Source organism: Acipenser ruthenus, chromosome 13, assembly GCF_902713425.1.
Source record: "Acipenser ruthenus chromosome 13, fAciRut3.2 maternal haplotype, whole genome shotgun sequence".
In the NCBI taxonomy this organism is placed as follows: Eukaryota; Metazoa; Chordata; class Actinopteri; order Acipenseriformes; family Acipenseridae; genus Acipenser; species Acipenser ruthenus.
In genome coordinates, this window is record NC_081201.1 from 37,465,990 (window position 1) to 37,485,366 (window position 19,377).

At 38.5% G+C, this 19,377-nt stretch overlaps 1 protein-coding gene across 2 annotated transcripts in view; it reads right to left on the bottom strand.

Annotated features, from left to right (window-relative positions):
* LOC117417835 (E3 ubiquitin-protein ligase NEURL1-like) overlaps positions 1-19,377 on the bottom strand; it is a 61,861-nt gene that overhangs the window by 4,366 nt on the left and 38,118 nt on the right. For both annotated transcript variants that reach the window (XM_034030205.3, XM_034030206.3), the window contains exons 4-5: positions 7,952-8,632; positions 134-262 (exon numbers count right to left, since the gene is read on the bottom strand). In XM_034030205.3, coding sequence (XP_033886096.2) covers positions 134-262; positions 7,952-8,632 — 810 coding nt within the window. The remainder of the gene's footprint in view (positions 1-133; positions 263-7,951; positions 8,633-19,377) is intronic.

The window sequence follows — 19,377 nt, forward strand, 5'->3', positions numbered from 1 at the left end:
GTGTCTAGATATGATTGGAAGTTTGATTGAACAGAGTCATAGAGCAGGAAGATAATATTGGTCAGCAAAAGGCACATTATTTTTTGCTTGAATCCACCCTCATGTGGGAGTAAGTAGATGTAGATGTATTTACCCCCAGCGGAGCTGCTGGCGTGGAGTGTGTGGTCAGAGCCCCTGTTGCAGAGGACAGTGGGAGTGTTGGGGGTGGAGACGGGGGAGCTGGGAGCTGTGAGGCCACGGGGTTCTGGCAGATGGGTGGAGCCTAAAAATTCAAAATACCAGTTTATTATTTTTTATTAATGTGTATGCGATTGAGTAAGTACAGTTCACACAGTACAGTATGTGAATACATATGTATTCCTTCAAATCTAAGATGCACTCATATTTAAGATGTAGCCCAAATATCCCACCCTCAATTTGAGGAAAACGTTAAACATCAAATAGAAATGCATTTATTAAGATACAACACATATAAGATCAATTTATACAAAGGAACACTCGTCTATTAGGCATATTGGTAATGCATATTGTATATTTTTATTTAATTAACATTCCTGTAACAACAACAAATCCCTCCTAGGCACCATCATCGAGGAGGCTGTGCAGTCCAGTGGTTAAAGAAAAGGGCTTATAACCAGGAGATCCCCGGTTCAAATCCCCCCTCAGCCACTGACTCATTGTGTGACCCTGAGCAAGTCACTTAACCTCCTTGTACTCCGTCTTTCGGGTGAGACGTAATTGCAAGTGACTCTGCAGCTGATGCATTGTTCACACACCCTAGTCACTGTAAGTTGCCTTGGATAAAGGCGTCTGCTAAATAAACAAATAATAATAATAATCATCTGAGTTGGAAGAGTCCTCTTTATTATGAGACAATTATGAGTCCCGCTTCTTTGAATATGGCTGCCTGCATGTCATGGATGATTCGAGACTGGACTGTAAGTTTTTTGTTCGTCTTTTCTCAGGTAGTCAGTCACGTTCCTGTCTGGGTACTCTAGCAGTCACGTCTTTTGTGGGCGATTTTTAATACAAGCTTCACTGTACTCGAATTTAAGATGCAGGACATGCTTGACAAGAATAAATTGATTTAAAAAGTGCATCTTAATTCAAAGGAATACAGTAAATATATATATATATATATATATATATATATATATATATATATATATATATATATATATATATATATATATATATATAACATCATGTAGTTGCCATGTTGTCTTAGGTGAGAATAGATTAAGAAAAGCCCCAGAGGCACTAATGATTCTGTATTGTAAGATTGTTTTCAGGACTCTACTTGGGTGTGCCAGGTATTTAAGAATGACTTGGATATGGTGCAACAATAACAATTGATACAGTATGCCTTAGCCATGGTTTATCACTTTTAATCCACTGGCTGGACCTGCAGTACCATAAGCATTATTACAGCTGATGCTGTCAGTGACAGATTGCAGCAGAGGTCATGTACTCCACATTGCCATGGTAACAAATGACCTGATAAGGGGCTGCGGATTGTTAACATTGCATGCTTTTGAACAGATCACAATCAGTAGCACAGATACAAATATTGCAGCATGGGTTTAAAAATACAAGGCAGTAAATGCCTTGAGGAGGCAGTGCGGTCCAGTGGTTACAGTCAGGGCTTGTAACCAGAAGATCACCGGTTCATACTGTCAGATTTTGCACGTACTCTTTTTATTTATATACACTGAGCATCTTATATGGGCATCAAAAGAAAGTTATCACTTATATTTAAGCATAAAAAAAAAGTATCAGTTATATTTGAGCATCAAATATATCTTTATGTCCTCCTAAAGTCTCCCCTGAGTTTAAGAGTGTGCTTAGAATATATATATATATATATATATATATATATATATATATATATATATACACATAAAGAGTACGTGTGAATCTGACACCAGCAAAAGCCCTTTGTATCCGATTGATGTATTCAAAATAAAATGGTAACAACATATTTCCAAATTCAGAGCTGTTTAATTGACAATTTTTTGTTAACTAAGATTTTCTGGTTATTTTAAAAAAGAAAGCTTTACAAATGTCAAGACATGAAAACACTTGCATATATTGCCATTGCTTTTAAGGCATTTTGGAAAAGAGAAAATAAAATATAAACAGTTCTTCACATGTCCTGATTCCCACGGGACCGTGCCAATATGGGTGTTGATCAAAGTGCTATAATCTCAGATGGTAAAAGATTCGATCCAACAGTATGTTAATGTCACAAAACCAGTTAATCTAAAATAATATGCCGCTCATTTACATATCTGTACATTTTTTATAGACTTACCTTGGGGAGAGAATCTGTGGTTAACTTCAGGCAACTCCCATTGTACAAATAACATGCCAGATGTTTAAGGGTTTTGTGCATATTAGAGCCATCATTGTCATTGTCAACATTCTCTTATCAAATTGCAACAAACCAACAGAAGAATATGATAATCGACCAATCGACCAATATTTTAGGATGGTGACAGCTTATATCCCATGCCTATTTTCTCTAGGGGTTTTCTATGGCAGTATTTGCTGTCTTGGCCTCCAGGTTTAGCGAGGAGTCTCTGAGAGACACATTCTGTGTGGATTTACACTGCAGAGAAGAGCTCTGATATGAGTGGCGCTATGAGCAGTGTTTCATGTGATATTCAAAAGGGAACTTATTTCTTATTAAAGACAGGGAAACTACATTGACATGAATCAACCTGATAGTCTAAAATACCAGCCTCATAATAATCCATAGCCAACAACAGCTGGACATTTTCTCAGTTCCTCTGTTCCCAGAGTTTTGAACAAAGGGGTAGTCCCTTCAGATTGACTGTATGCTCCAGCACTGCCCCTTTATACTGGTCATATGTGCTTTTTCATTGAAATCCACCTTTCTTGTTTGGATGCAACACTCTCCAGTTTCAAATACTTTAAAAAAAAGAATTGTTCCCAGTAACAAATCTATCTACAGTATGTATTATAAAACTTCTGTCAGCAGTGCAGTGTGTCTTATCTAGACAATGTGGGGAAGCTATAAAAAAAGGCCAACAAGATGCTCGGATATATTGTGAAATGTGTTGCATTTAAATCAAGGGAAGTAATGTCAAAACTTTACAATGCATTAGTAAGACCTCATCTAGAATATTGTGTTCGGTTCTGGTCACCTCGTTACAAAAAGGATATTGCTGCTCTAGAAAGAGTGCAAAGAAGAGTAACCAGAATTATCCCGGGTTTAAAAGGCATGTCGTATGCAGACAGGCTAAAAGAATTGAATCTATTCAGTCTTGAACAAAGAAGACTGTGCGGTGACCTGATTCAAGCATTCAAAATTCTAAAAGGTATTGACAATGTCGACCCAGGGGACATTTTCGACCTGAAAAAAGAAACAAGGACCAGGGGTCACAAATGGAGATTAGATAAAGGGGCATTCAGAACAGAAAATAGGAGGCACTTTTTTACACAGAGAATCGTAAGAGTCTGGAACCAACTCCCCAGTAATGTTGTTGAAGCTGACACCCTGGGATCCTTCAAGAAGCTGCTTGATGAGATTCTGGGATCAATAAGCTACGAACAACCAAACGAGCAAGATGGGCCGAATGGCCTCTTCTTGTTTGTAAACTTTCTTATGTTCCTGTTCTTATGTATTTGATTCATTTCCCACAAAATAAGGCACCTGCAGATACAGTAATAATTTGTTTTCAAACATAACAAAAAAATAAAAAATGTAAGGCAATTTACCAATTTCTTTGTATTTTGACAGAGCAGGTGTGCCCCTTTCTCTAAACAATGTCAATGAGCTTCAACCGTGCTGGAGGATCTCTCCCAAATGGGGATCACCAGTAGTGCTGTACAGTCTCTATGGCCATCTAATCCTTAAGTTATGACTGTGATAGTGCTTTCATGATGTGAAGCTGGCAGTATTCCAAGTAGCATTTTTTAGAATATGTTTTAAAGAAAAAACTGTTATTTTTCCAATAGAATAAACACAGATACTTCTGCCTGGTTCACACAAAAAATTACACCAGTTGTTATATTTTAGCTGACCTATTACTTGTTACCCACATAGAACCATCAGCTGCCCAGTATACATGCCATGTCAATACACCACTCCAAGCCCCAGACCGTTTAGTCAGCAATGTTCATGCACACCGTGTTTCTCTTGATAACATGGGATCCCGGTGTGTGCCAACACAAAACTGCCTGCTCTCTGGCTCCCCAGCTGTGCAGAGAAAGCGTGGGCGAGGGACGTGAAACTGAAGGTTGTGATTAAGCAGCACTAAGATTCAGAGCAGTAGGTGGCAAACTGTTCAGTTAAGTGTGAAATAATGTCATTTTAATGGAATACATAATGCAACTGAAAAAAGATGATGCAATAATGAGTCTACTGCCTGCCCCCGCAATACCAAAATAAATCTGAGAGACTAAGAGCTCAAAGTCATGAGATGGAGAAAAAATCAAACCTTTGCAAGAATCTGACATAGCTCTCCCTTGGATCCTGTATATCTTTATAAAACCCTGGTACCAACCTGGGGTTGTTTCAGACATCAAAGGAAAGATGAAAGCAATGCAATAAGTGAAATTCAGTTAGCTGATTTATACAGCATTAACTGGCTGGTTCAAGAATAGAGTCAATGGCATGTTGTTTTTATGAAGATGTTTACAATAGCCATTTAAAATATACATGCTCATTTCCACGGAGGCCCTGTGCCATTGCTGGGGTTGAACAATACATTTGCTTTTGGTATTTGTGGCCAGGCTTACTTTTTTATGACAAATTGTAATCTCTATAACTAGGGAAGTAGTTTAATGATCTAAGACATGGCGGGCGAAAGCACTGCAGCTCTTTAACACTATAGCAATACTGATATATTCCGCTGTTTGATTAATTTGACAATCGTGCAATAAATCACCAAAAAAATATATAAAAAAATATAGTGGCATGAGGTCTGTTTAAGGTTTCTATGCAGTTTTGGGGCTTTGGGATATGGAAGAATTTAACCCTTTGATCTTGTGGTCCAAAGGACAACTGCTTCACCTAGCAAATCACCATAAGCCTACTAGTCTCAAAACTTAAGTTTCTTAGTAAGATCTTAGCAATCACTCTCAAGGGTCTATATGTTGATTTCTATGCCATTTGCCACAGTAGGGGATTCATTAGAAGGCTGCATGCTGAGTTCTCATAGAGTCAAGGTGCTTCAGTAAGATCAGGTAGTAGAGGTAAACTTGGATCTCTGCAAGTTTTCATTTTATATCTAACGAAGATTCCAATCCCCAGCAACCAAGCTGTCAGCTTGCTCCAGATTTGCTCTTTTGTGATGATTTTTTTATTCAGGTTTTGAAATTCAAATCAAAACCAACAACCTGGCAAATAAATACGTAAATACATAAATACATAAATACATAAATACAGAATCAGACACATTTGAAAAAGGAACTACAGTACATACTGCACTTGTATAGGACTTAGCACATTCAAAAGCAGACAGTCTGTCAAACTTTGGAAAATCATCGAGGGCAAATAAACGGCCTGTCTCCTTTATGCCAAGTTGCTGAATTTCAAACAGCATCCCAAAACCTTTTATTCCGCTCTGAAACCACATCCTTAGGGAGTTGGAAACAATTGGGCTAGCTTTAGAATGAAGGGATTTCAATGCTTAGCCAGCAAAAGAAAAGCCCTGCCATCTGTGCAATGATGAAAGTGCCCTCTTTACTATGCCAGGGATCTTGGGAATTGCGGCCAAGCAATAGTTAAAGCAAGGTGATAGTTAAACAAAATCCTGATAAAAAAATAAGTATTTAGTCTAGCCAAATGCTCTAGTCAAAGTCTGCACTCTGGATGACACTGGGAAGAGAATTCCAGAGTTCTGGACCATGGCTGCTGACGTCCTGGCACCCCAGTTTAACTGGAATCTTGCGACTGCTGGAAAGCCAGCATTTGCTGATCTTCAGTTGTAGCCAGGGTCAGTCAGCAGCTCTTTCAGGATCTGGGACATCCACGTCCGAAAAAGCTGGAAACCATAGACTAAAACTTCAAAGATTTAAGAGCTGGTGGAGGCCAGGGGGTTGCAATGGCAGCATGCTATAAAAACTACAAAGTCGTTGCAGGGTAAACCTGATTTCATTTCACCTGGTTACGTTTGCTGGGGATCCTGTCTTATTGCTAAAGAACTGACAAAAGTCTTTTGACCCTTTTTTATGATGACCAAAATATCAAGCAGGAACACACGGGGGGACTTGTACAGTAGAAATGTATTTCATGTGAGTAAAACTTTGCCAGAGCAAAAAAAAAAAGCAAAGAAAGAAATAACTTGTTATTAAAGTTTGAAAACAAGTGGCACATGTTGTACCTGTTCTGAAGTAAAAGCAGAACAACTAGTTTTAGCTCCAAAGTAAATGGCGTGAGGGAAGCGGGTGTCTCGAATGTGACCTTCAAAGCTCAGTGAAGCATCTCTTGGGAGAATATTTCATTCTAAATGTTCAAGCTCAAAGCAGCCACTTTCACTCCAGTGAAAGAAAAGCAGCTTGCCTCTAATACCATGTATTGCATGTTCTTGCATGCATTGAAGCCATGCTGTCTGACAGGGAGAGGAGTAGAAATGATGCAGACTTCCCCATAGCAACTGTCTGCCAAAGTCATGGGTCTGCAGAGTCCACTAATTCTACCAATCAAACTGCTGAAGACACACTTTTTGCTGAAGATACAATGGGTAGTTTTCCAAGCTTTTCTTTTATCAGCAGTAAATTACTTTTAGCTTTTTTGTGCATTAAACATGGACATTAATTACTTTACAATGGTCTTTGGCCAGTAATAAAACTTGTCCTGCAACCACAATTGAAAGAGATGAGAGACAGCTTTGTCTAAAAATCCCTATTGTTAGCCTGATCAAGGATGGAGCAAAAACAACTCAATCAATATGTCAGTTAGGGAAGAAAACCTGACAAGATCCTTGCCTAAAATAGACCATTCAATCAGGTATACATTTTTTTCGGTTTCTTAGTAAAGGCGCTTCGCGTGGAGTGCAGGCTGCGCCCTACAGCCTGGATGTCGTCGGTTCGAGTCCAGGCTATTCCGCTGTCGACCGTGAACGGGAGTTCCCAGGCGGTGGCATACAATTGGCTATTCCAAATTGGGAGAAAATGATAAAAACAACTGGCGACTACTACATTTAAAAAAAAAAATAATAATAATTCAGTTTGAAATTGATGGTATTGGTGGTATTGATGGTATTGACAATGAGAAGAGTCACTGGGTTGAAAGTGATGTAAATAGAAAGATCAGTCAACTCAAATATCCGTAATGTATTCACATGGCAGCACCGGAGGGGAAGACGTCAATAACTGTAAACGGTCTGCCTGCGTCAGCTACTTATCAGTTATATTAGTCATCTGCTGGAAGGGGCTTTGGTGTGCTCTTTGTATGCAGTAGAGGTGAACATCTTGTTTTACTCATCTATGCAGTGTTGGAAAAGCTGTAGCATTTCAACAAAATATTTTTAAAAGTCCAGACAGTTAAACCCTGTTAATCTAGCACTTATCACGATCAAATGCATCTGTTACATTTAAAAGCCTTATATTTTCCAAACAAAAATGTTAAACAGTTTGTCTAATAAAATCTGTCATTACTATTAAAGTAATCAGCCAAATATTTTAAAAAGCTTCCTTTGAAAGAAAACAGTTTTTTTTTTTTTAAAAGTGTTCACTTAAGTTAAATTAGCAATAAAGCTAGACACGGATGGATTTTTTTTTATTATTATTTTTTTACTATATTTTTTTTGTATTCTTTATTGTTATATGCAGACAAAATAAATAAAAAAATGGTTTGGAATAAATATGAACTCAACTAAAAACAATGACAATTTTTAAGTTATAAGTCGTGTTTGAATCTTTTTCCAGTATGGTCAAGAGACAGCAGGAAGGACAGACACACAAAAAAAGCCAAACTTACCCAAAATTCTCAGCTGTGCCAATGCCCCATGCAGCCCAAAGAACATCCACAGCGGACGGGAGTTATCCACACAGACCTGCATCCCAGCATTCATGCCGTTGTGGCTTAAAAGAAGTTCACCTTCCTGGTTGACCAAAAAGCCCAAGATGTCCCCACTCTGGAGGGGAGTGGGCACCCTGCATACTGCCCAGAACTCCTTGCGGTCCACTAGAGACTCCGGGTTGTAGGGTAGGTCGCTGGGCCGCAGCACGCTGGGATCACAGGAGGTCACTCCATAAGACAGGGAGCCCGAACGGCCGGTGTTGGACTTGTTGATCTTGATGAAAATTGTCTCCCCGATTCGGAGGGGCCGGTTGGTGAATACCAAAGTCCTCTCCTCGCGTGCGTGCTCGGAACGGCCCACCGTCTGCTCGTCCAGCGTCTTGATGTGTGCTCCCCTCAGCTGGTGGAAGTGCAGGTCACTGTCCAGGTGGGAGGGCAGCAGGTGGGACTGCTGGGAGTTCAGAGAGTTCTGTGGAATGGGGCACGCAGCTGAGATGAGATGGAGATTTTCCTCTTGCAGGTTGAGGTCACAGAGGCTGACGGAGAGACGAGCATCGTCTGTCTCTCTGCGCAGCGAGGGTCTCCTCACAGCAGTAAAGGACCTGGGGCGCAGGCAGTCAGGGGGCACAATCTCACTGTCTGTAAAGGAAAGGAAGAGTCAATCTCCTAAAAATATGGGTCATCATGTACAGCTATGACATCACCTAGAATTTTAGGATTGAGACATTTAAAATATATATATATATGAACATAATTTAGATATTTTATTTATCATGTAATCAAAGGAACTAGGTAGGTATTCCTGTAATAAAAATATTCAAGGCATAATACAAGAACAGTTTTTTTTTTGTGAATGACATAGATTAGATAAACAATTAAGAAAGGCAACAGAAACAGTTGATATATACAAACATATAAAGACAGACAGACAAATACCAGTGACTTTAATCAGAATCAATAGACCCAATCTATGATAGTAGTACTTGTGTAATGCAGCAGCCTGACACATGTTTATTACTGGTGTTTAAATATAGCCCTATTCAGCCCAGGAAAGGGATGGTCATCCCATAGAGTGTCAGCGCAGTGTCCCGTTTCTCTTTGCAATGTACAGCTGGCTTAAAATAGATCATCTGAGCTGAATTGGGGAGATGGAGTGTGGGGTGAGTGCAAAACTACTACCACTGTGGGAGCATCGCTGGCATAAAGGAGTGCTTCATGAATATCTTCACATTCTCAGGCTTCCAGGCAGCTGCTGATGACCAGGCTGAAAAATAACAGCTCTAAATCTGGAATCCCAACTCCCATGATGCTCTAAAATTAGCCTGACACTGGAGCCTGCTCGGCAGAGCTCAGAAACAGAGGCTAGGGGTTAACAAACACAGCAAAACCTGAGGCCTGCGCTGGGAGTGAGTGCCACTGAAGAGATATTGTACCCCCTGTACTCCAACCTCCATTCCGACTCATACAAGTGAATGGAAGATTGCTGGGTCTTGCTCCGGGTTTTTATTATAGAAATATAAATACCTTTTCCAATTCAGGACATATGTACATTACTATACCCCACAGTGTTCTTATGTTATTATGATTAATATGTTATAATTAATATTGATACAGGACAATTTAAAAGATATTAGCTATTATTGACCAACATTATGGTTGCTTGGGGTTAAGGACAGACACAAAGGGCAGCAGATAATGCCAAATGGCCCTCCTCGTTATTAAATACAATTTATTATTATTATTATTATTATTATTATTATTATTATTATTATTATTATTATTATTATTATTATTATTATTATTTTCATCCAGATCCTTTAGGAGAAAGCGTGAAATCCAGAAAATCTGCTTCAGTCAAGAGGTGAGAGACCTGTGTTGATCATGCATGACAGTCTAATGTTTAACTGTGTGTCTCTATTAGGATGCTTGCCCCACACAGGCAGGTGCAGGCTTGCCTTCTGGTACACACTAATTGCAGGTTATCAAATTGGAGAGATTTTTTTTTGACACATTCCCTGTAGAGCAGGTTCACATATTGTGTTGCACACTCGTGAATTCACACACACTGAATGACACTGTGGACACACACACTGAATGACACTGTGGACACACACACTAAATGACACTGTGGACACACACACTGAATGACACTGTGGACACACACCAAATAAGACATTCTTGTGCTGGACCTTACAGCAGATGTTTACCAGTTATACACAATTTAGTGGTATTATGAGAGAAATACAATGATAAACCATTCGACAACATGATAAAATGTTATGATGATATCTGGACAGCCTGTCTTTGGCACAGTCTCTGCAGAAAGCCTTAACCTTGCACTCTAATTCAGTCTAATCCCAACACTGACTATTCACTGGGCTCCTGTTCTATTTTTTGTTCTGCTACATTTACTGCGCTATACATAGGATCCAAATAGCTTGAAAAATAGCAAAGCTATTATAAACCCCAAAGGTATCAGACTGAAAATGACCATTATTAAAAGTATTTTATTATTTTGTTTAAAGCCAAAACTGCACTGTTCCATTGCCTTTCCCAACAATACTTGCAAAAAGACTCATGAGAACCACTACCAGCAAGAGTGAAAACACATCCCCAGACATCTCTGAAAAACCCATAATAAATAACAAGCTTAAATAAAAAAAAAAACATAAACAAATGCTTCATTTTATCAAACTGTGCCAAATAAGCAAATGATAACAAATGGTGATGTTTAGCTCAGTAGAGGAATAAAACAAATATTTTCATAAAGAAGAACCTGCTTTTTAGGTCCTGGAAATCGTACGGCTGTCAAGTCCCATGTTGTTAAGAATCTATTCTTTTTAGTTAGAATTCCTGGCCAGAATACCAAACAGCTCAGACAGCTCAGTGTGCATAAATACATATAGATTTAAAAGGTTTTAAATGGCATTTTCCTCTCTTTGCTTCAGTACCATTTTCATTGCTTCACTATTGAATGTTTCTCACCTCAAGTCTCTAAAGCACATGCTTTCAAAGGGACTGAAGTTCCAGTACAGAATGTACTGATCAGTCCAATAAAAATGACTAAAATGGAAAATACCAAACATGGAAGTTGTCTGAACTATAGTTTTTTTATCTTCAGATACGTTGAAAGATTGTGAACATGTTTCATACTTCAAATAAAAGAGGGTTGCCCATCTGTTATCTTCTGGTGGAATTATGATTTTAATCATAAAAGAGAACCACTGGACATGTCAGCAGGTAAAGATAGAGAATCCTCAGTACGATGTAACAGAAGTATTGGTCCTAAATGATTAGAACAGAACACAGAATTCTACAGTACCTAATCTAACAAGGGATTTGGGCATAAAAGTCATTGTAATACTGTACATGAAACAGACAATGTTGCAGCTCTGAAGATAATGCCACAGAATACCCGTAGTGATGAATGTTGAAAGATATTGGTCTAACCAACACTCGGCGTAACTAATCAAAGTTTCTATTAACTCTGCTTCATCCCGCTTACTATTTCAGTCAATTGGATTGCAAAGGCAATTTGTGAGAACTTGTGATTTTGAAGGCTTATATTCCCTAACCACAACTTGAAGAGCAGAATAAAGGGGGGTGCTAGGAGGTGTTGGTGGCTGGGACTGCACTGCCCACGCATTAGTGCCAGCTTTCATTTTGAACAGCTGGCATCAATGCAGACTGCAGCTGCTGGGAGTGCAATCCGCACTCTGATTACTGAGTGAATGTTGTACTGAAACATCGAGGACTGGCGAAGTGAGCCTTTTCAAGCTGTCAGCTTAGAGACTTCTGCTTAGAAGTTGCACTCAATTTTCTTTTCATTGAAGAAAAAAGAAAAAAAAAAACTGAACTTCTCCAGTCACATTTTGGGAGATCGTCTTTCTTTTTGATTTTCATCTTCCGAAGCCTCCACATTTCAGTTGACATGGCTAGGAGACATGGGATGCTTTAGAATTTATAGGACATGTTGTCAGCACAGATGATTTCAGACAGTCAGGCTACATTTCTTATTCTACCTTCTCTTGCTTTTTAATGCCTTTGGACTCATCAGCTGTCACTTTTCAGAGAAATGTTTTTTACAGCCTTTGAATCAGCCTGCAGCAGTTCTGACTAAGAGAGGTGCTGTATAGCAGTCCCCACTGGCACCTTTACGTTTTTCATCATAAAAAATGTAAATCCAGTTGGAATAACTTTAACAAATCTAAATTTAGACAGTACAGTGGTATTTGCTAGTTTGCTTGTAGTGGAAAACATTTGCTCCCCACAGCACACCTCATGTCCCCCCAACCTCTTAATATGGTCTAATCGTATAGCCCCAAATGCACAACCAAGAACATTCTCTAACACTCTGCATTAACTGTCTCTGTGTATTTACATAGTAGTTACTTAGTAAATACATGTGTACTTGAATAGCTGTAGGTACAGCCACTGGTGTAAATAGACAATGAGAACAGCTGAATTTTTCAATGGGACTAGCACACTGTAGTTATGATTCTACTGTGATTCCTGTAAAACAGTTTAACATACAATAATTCTGTATTCTGGTCAATCACATGCCAAGTGAAACTCCTTCTGTAAGAGCTTGCCAGCTGAGCGTTCAATTGATAGCTCATATTTCAACCATCTGATAACAATTGGCTTGTTTCACTACCTATACCCAAAAATTACCATTGGAGCTCGCTTGACTCCTGGCTGACAGGAGGTTTAATGATTTTAATGATTATTTAATTGTGTTTCTGTAAGATATCACCGAACTGCTGCAATCACGGCACATGGGAATTGTGTTAATCAGTTAAACATGCTGGGGTCAGCCATATTAAACCTTTGACAAATACACAAATTCACTGCCAGTAGAATGTTAAGAAAATGTTAACATTGCTTCAAATAAAAAACATTGCTGGAAATCTGCAGGTCTCAGATCTTCAGAATTAACTGGACTGGGGACTTTCATAATGATTCAACTTTTTAATGTGACAATCAGTAACACCTTTAAGTGTCCTTAACACCTTTATTTTATAAAGATTATCACCAATTACTGTGACTGCTTCAGCAATGTATTTTTAAACACAATCACGGCTGTTTGTGGTATTTCTAATTACTGGGTAAACTGAGGGATTGCTCCCAAAGCAGTTTCACTGCACACCACCTGCAGGATAAAATCTCCATTTGCCTTCTGAACATAAGTTATTGCTACACTTCAAATAACAGTCCTATGCAATCTATGCTGTTGATAAAACACAGAAAACTGCAACTTGCACCATGTTTGCAATTATAGGACATATGGAGTAGTTTGCCCAAGACAGTTTGAGTGGAGGGAGGTAATATTATTTATTAAACAAGGCAATGATCATCCTCCTATTCATTTCAAAGGCTGTGGTTCGTCAGGATTCTCTTTAAACCTAATTTTGGTTGTTGTTTATCATTTCAAATTACCTCAAAGCTATTGTATAATCGCAAAATGGCACTCCAGAGTGTGTATCAGTGTGGGATATCACTACTTTTCAGCACCCGAAGCATGGCAATATTCCACAATGACACACATTGCCTAATTGAGGCATACCCAAGACAGTTTAGACCCACTGAAAGCTCTCAAATACAGGAGGCAGCAGCAGTACAGCAGGTAGACAGTTAATATTAAAAAAAAATAGTCAAGCAGTAAACATTAGAGAGAACAGGAGCTTACTATCTGCTTACGAATAAAAAATATAATGTAATGAGTACAATTAAAATCCAGTCGCCAAGTCATATTCCTAGCAGAAATAAGATGTATTGCTATGATAGGGTTGTTCAGGCAGCCTTGACCCTGCACAGTGATGGCCAGCTAAATGGAATTTGTACAGCTAACAACTTGTGTTTTTAAATATTAGCCCAGGGAATATTCATAATATTTAAATACTTTAGGCCTTTCCTGTCTATACTACCAGAAACACGTTTTCCCAGCCCAATAAAAGATGCTTACAGATGCCCGGACACGTTTGTTTGGAAGCTATGAAACAAAGCCTCTGTTCTTTAATTAGCAGCATTAGCTGAAAGTTGCTTTTTTTTGTAAAGTTCAACTTTCAAGCTCAAACAGCATCATTGATCAAACCTAATGGCAGGAACAAGAGCGCTCTTTTTAAAGAACAACACAAATGTTCTGCTGAAAAGCACCGAACGGTCCAGGGGAATTTGACTCATTTATATAAACTGACACAATTCAACAAATCCATTGTCATTCGTAAATAATAAGTTCATGTTATATAAAACTGAACCAGACGTGGCTATTTCCCAGTGGAATGAAAACTCAAGTTTAAAAAACTGTGTATAAATCCATCCATCCACTTGATAATCTATTTTTTATTCCTACAGTATCACTCTGGAAGTCTATTTTCTGTCTCCTTTCAAATCTATCTTTTAGCAGAGACATTTACTTTGAAATCTGTAACATTCTTCCGAAGAAAAGTGTGTTATTTTGACAGAATACGTTAAAATCAAGTCTGGCTTATCCTTAGTACCTAATGAACACAACTGAGTTAATCATATCATTCTACAACAGGCTGATCCAATTGAAATGTACAGTAGATAAAAAAAGCCTCAATTGACCTTGGAGGGATTCAAGAATGTTAATACATTCTAAGCAAATATTCCTGAAATTGTGTGAGACATTGAACTCTGTTTGTTTTTCTAGTATTATAATTACAGTAATTGCAATAAATGAGTACCGGTAACTATTTCTTGGTTTCCCAAAAGCGAATGGTTACTCTGTTATTGTAAACTTACTGATAGCATCTGGCCTCAAGCAAAATATTTTATCCTGGCAAGAGTATAAAAGGGCAGTATGTTTTCAGATGCATTAGCCACGAACCAGTAACCAGTAACATTCCTAAGTGGACCAAAACTGTCTATATTGATATAAGTCTATATTTATTTTAACATGCATTTGGTTTTTAATATACAGCATATAGTACATAAATGTAAGCTATTTCCAATTAAAGTCCAATATTTTTTGTCAGTTCAAATTACATTGCCTTATCAAACATGCTAGTTTACTATCTCATTATTTAGCAAGTTCATCAAACCCAGACATTCTTTAAATTCACAGGAGAATTCAAGAAATCAGCTGGTGGCCACTGTCTTCATTTATCATAGATAAGGTGCTTTATCGGGAGTGACAGAGAAATGCAAGGCTGCACAGTCATGCAATAATAACATCATTGCCTTTGTGGTTACAGGAGACACACTCCCTCTCTCTCCTGTACTCTGCTGTAGTCTTGCTATGCTTTTACAGCAACACACTCTTATCCTTCCAGAGACATAGTGACATTGTCAGTCAAGTGGATCTGACCCGTTATAAACCATGTTTATGAAATAATAAAAACCTATAAATAATAAATAAATACAAATCAAATACTATCAAAGATTCACTCTGCTTATTTTGCGAGAAGAGCCCCTTGCCTCTGCTGAGTCTGTGACTGACAGCGTTTTTAGTGATAAATTATCCAAACTTGATCCCAAGAGGTTTACTGTACCATGCATAATAGATATCATATTAAAACACTGTATATATCTGTCAGTCTAGTTTCATCGATTCATAGCCATGCCCTTGATTGGGAACATGTGTTTTATATTCTTTTGGCATGTTTACATTCCCTTTACATGAAATTGACACTTTCTTTAGTGCCATAATTGACAGCACCACAGCTGAACTGATGCATTGTCAAGACACAGCTGTCGCCAAGCTGATCTCCAGAAAGACATAAACAAAGGCCCAACTCCACAGCCTCTTATCCATCAATCCTTGCTCTGCTATGACATTTCCATGAAAACATGTCCATGGAGCAAAACTGTTACACTTACAAGAAACTGCATTCCACAATAATTTTTATTTGGCTTATAAATAAACAGTAGAAACTGCCAGTAAAGACCACTGGCAAAAAAAGGAATGAAAATTGAAAATACTGATTTAAGAAAATAAATCTCCTTTTGGTCATAGTACAAACATTAAATTATATGGGAACATTTCACATTTAGGGTGTTAGGTAATCAGAACTTTAAAGCAAAACATATCTATACAAATAATATAAATATTATGCACTGATCTCAAAACATGTTTTTAATGAGCTTTCACTACCCTTCAGATGCTTAAATAATGTTTTATGTTTTGGCTTGTGAACTGAAAATAGCAACAGAAAACCACTGTAATATCAATGCAAGCAAACCCATTCTGCTTGTTGTTGTTGTTTTTATGGAATGTTCCTGCCTAAATCTAGCACCCTTAAGACCACTAAGCGCCATTCTAGAAAAAACTAAGCTGCACAACATTGCCATTTGCAGCATGTGACATAGAGCAGGCAGTGATTTAATGACTGTTTGTTTAATTGCTCTGTTGCATTGTTGGCTTTCAAGCCCTGGGGACATTTTAATTTAGCTCAGATTCATTTAGCTATCTCTTTTATATAACGGACCCTCGTTTCTCTGCCTATACTTCACCAGCAGCATCAGCCCTGGCTTCAGATTAATCCCAGCCGTGCGACTGGGTGACCTCTCCCCAATACAAGCTTTTAACATAATGAGATTTGCTTACAAGAGGATATTGCCGTCGATGCAGGCTCAATCCACCCCGAGAGGAAATAAGAAAAGAAGCTGCAATCATCGACTACACCCTCCCTCATCGAAGAGCATATCAAACCACACTGGGGACACCCTTACAAGGATGCAAAGCACCCTGAGACATCTACTGCTGGAAACTGACACAAACGTCAATACAGCAATCAAGCATCTCTATCTTTCATGTGTGGGTGGAAAATAATAAGAGCTATGGACCGTAATCCCACCTCAATTTCAGCAACAGTAGCTAGATCCTAAGATTTAACAGGTAGCACCATGACAAATATAATACTATATTGCATCTCTGGAAAATAAGTTTTAAAAAAAGCCTAAACATACCCTAAATATAAGAACAAGCATTTGTTTAGGAAATGATTTGATTTTCATTCCTAAAAAGTAGTTTCAGCTTTTTGGGGAAAAGCCTACAAAGAGGATATTTTCAATATGGGCGTATAAGGTAAATGGCCCTAGATTCACCAGTTGGATACATGGGTAATTTAAGGAGGGTCTGTCCTGATGCTGGGGTCACTTCCAAACCTATAAATGTAAATCAATATGCCTGAAGGAATGTCTGTGATCTCAGCAGCCTGCGAGCTGTTTGCTGGCATCTGTCTGCTTTCATGGTCTATGTGAGGAGAGAATATGACAACCCTGCAAGATACAGTATGTGCTATACTAATCCATGTATTAAGAAGGATGCTCCTTCTGTCTGCTTGGACGCGCACTTGAGAATACTATTCAAGGTCACTGGTTCAATTCCCATTTATTCCATTTTATGTTTGTGTTTGCCTGTGCTTCCTTAAAAACTAGTTGAATTTGGTGATCGATATTATCTTAGACTAAACAAAGTATTGAAAACTGTAATTTAGTCAGAGTAAGGTTGTTTCAGATTGTAGCCAACATCGGACTCTTTCCCCACTGTATTGTAAAATAGGCCTGGCTAATTTAAGTTCGATTTTACTCTTAAATCACATTGCAAGACCCGTTACCAATGAAATAGAACTTAACCGAATAGGCATTTTCGACACAACTGAAGGAGGGAAAGGGGAAATCTACGCCCAAAGGAATGCTGCCGAGCATAGCAGAGCTAAAGCAACACGACAGGAGAACCAGAACTAAGATTACATTAGGCAAATCAGTAAGGTAATACAGTCACATCGTACCAGACAGGCCTTATGGAGCTCTGATGCGAATAGGAAGCGAAGGCTGAGCTTGGGGTTGTTTATGGAAAATCTTTACAGGTGCATGAAAGAGCAGATCAGGTTTAGCAGCATGGTCTGAAACAAACCGGCAGGCATTAGCTCTGATTAGAATGAAGCAAACATGGCAAAACAATTGCATGATGTAACATGCACATGAAAATATACTGCAGTAATATCCTATGGGATTTTGGAACCTACCAGTGTGTGGTGTTTTACCCAATTTATACTACAGCAGGACTCGTCACAAAATGACATACTGCTTGAAGTTCTAATGAAGATGCACCTCCAGTGTTCGTAATCAGGTTTGCTAACCCTCTTTTTTTACTTCAAAACAGTGCAATGGTAGGAGAGGCTAAACCAACATAAAACATGCATGCACAAACTTGGAAACAGGGCAGGGTCTCTTTGGAAAGCATTCACACACTGTACTGTATAAATGTCAAAGCACTATGGCAAACTAGTGACCCAGGTATCTGTTGAATAACAGTAACATTCACTTTTCAGCATGCATGTTTGTAATAATTAGATGTGGTTGTAACTGGCTGAGGTATTGATTAAACCAGAGCTGTATCTGTAATCAAAAACCTTACACTATGCAGATATTTACCATTAGCAGCTATAGAAACAGCCTAACAGAGAGAAAGACACTGACAGTGTCGCACTCTTACCCTGCCTGTCATGCATACTGCTGCACTCTTTATGTATTTCCCTCATATTTTACTACATGTACATTTGAGTTGTTTTGAAATGTTGCAAGCATTCATCTATATTTTCTAATAGCCATTCTAGGAACAAAACACTGTGTGTCACCACTTCAGCCTGCAAGTGCAGCGACCTTTAGATAGTTAAACTCAGCACCTCATGAGTTGCACACAACATATCCCTCGAGAGATATGGGAGAAGCCACTGGCACAGCTTGAAATGAGGTTAAGTAAAGCTATGTACAGAACATGTGACTCTTAATACATTACTGAAAGAGACTACAACAATGCTTCCCCTGACAGTGGTGGGATTCCGTGATTAAATCGCTGTGACAGTTTTATTCTTGAAATTCACTGGCAGAAATTCCCAATCATGTGCAACTCACACACACAAACATACACCTACAGTGCTGTTTATTTTATGATACCTGATCCTGGTATACACCTTACACAGCTGAAGGGAAGATACTCTTATACAAGTTTAAAATAGTAAAAGCACAGGAAAGCATGGTTAAAGCCGGGTTAAGCATTGTAAAGAATTATAAGGTAAGATAAACTATGGTAAATGCATAGCATAACCACGGGCATTGCAAAACTGCAAAAATGTCGGACAAAAATACTGTGGTAAGGGTATATGCTGTCTATATGGCTGGCTAAACCACGGTGAGCCTCCATAAACTGTTATTAAACAAAGGCAAATGATTTTATCAAAGCCTCAACATACCTATAAAACCCTTTAGCTTATTTCTCTAGGACATTTAAAAGGCTACTAATTGCCCAATGTATTGCATACTGCACAATACTGTCAGGTATATACAGTTAAGTGCACAGTGTTCGTTTACTGACACATTGAGACCAGCTTCTTAAACTGAAACTCCAGTCCTAAATT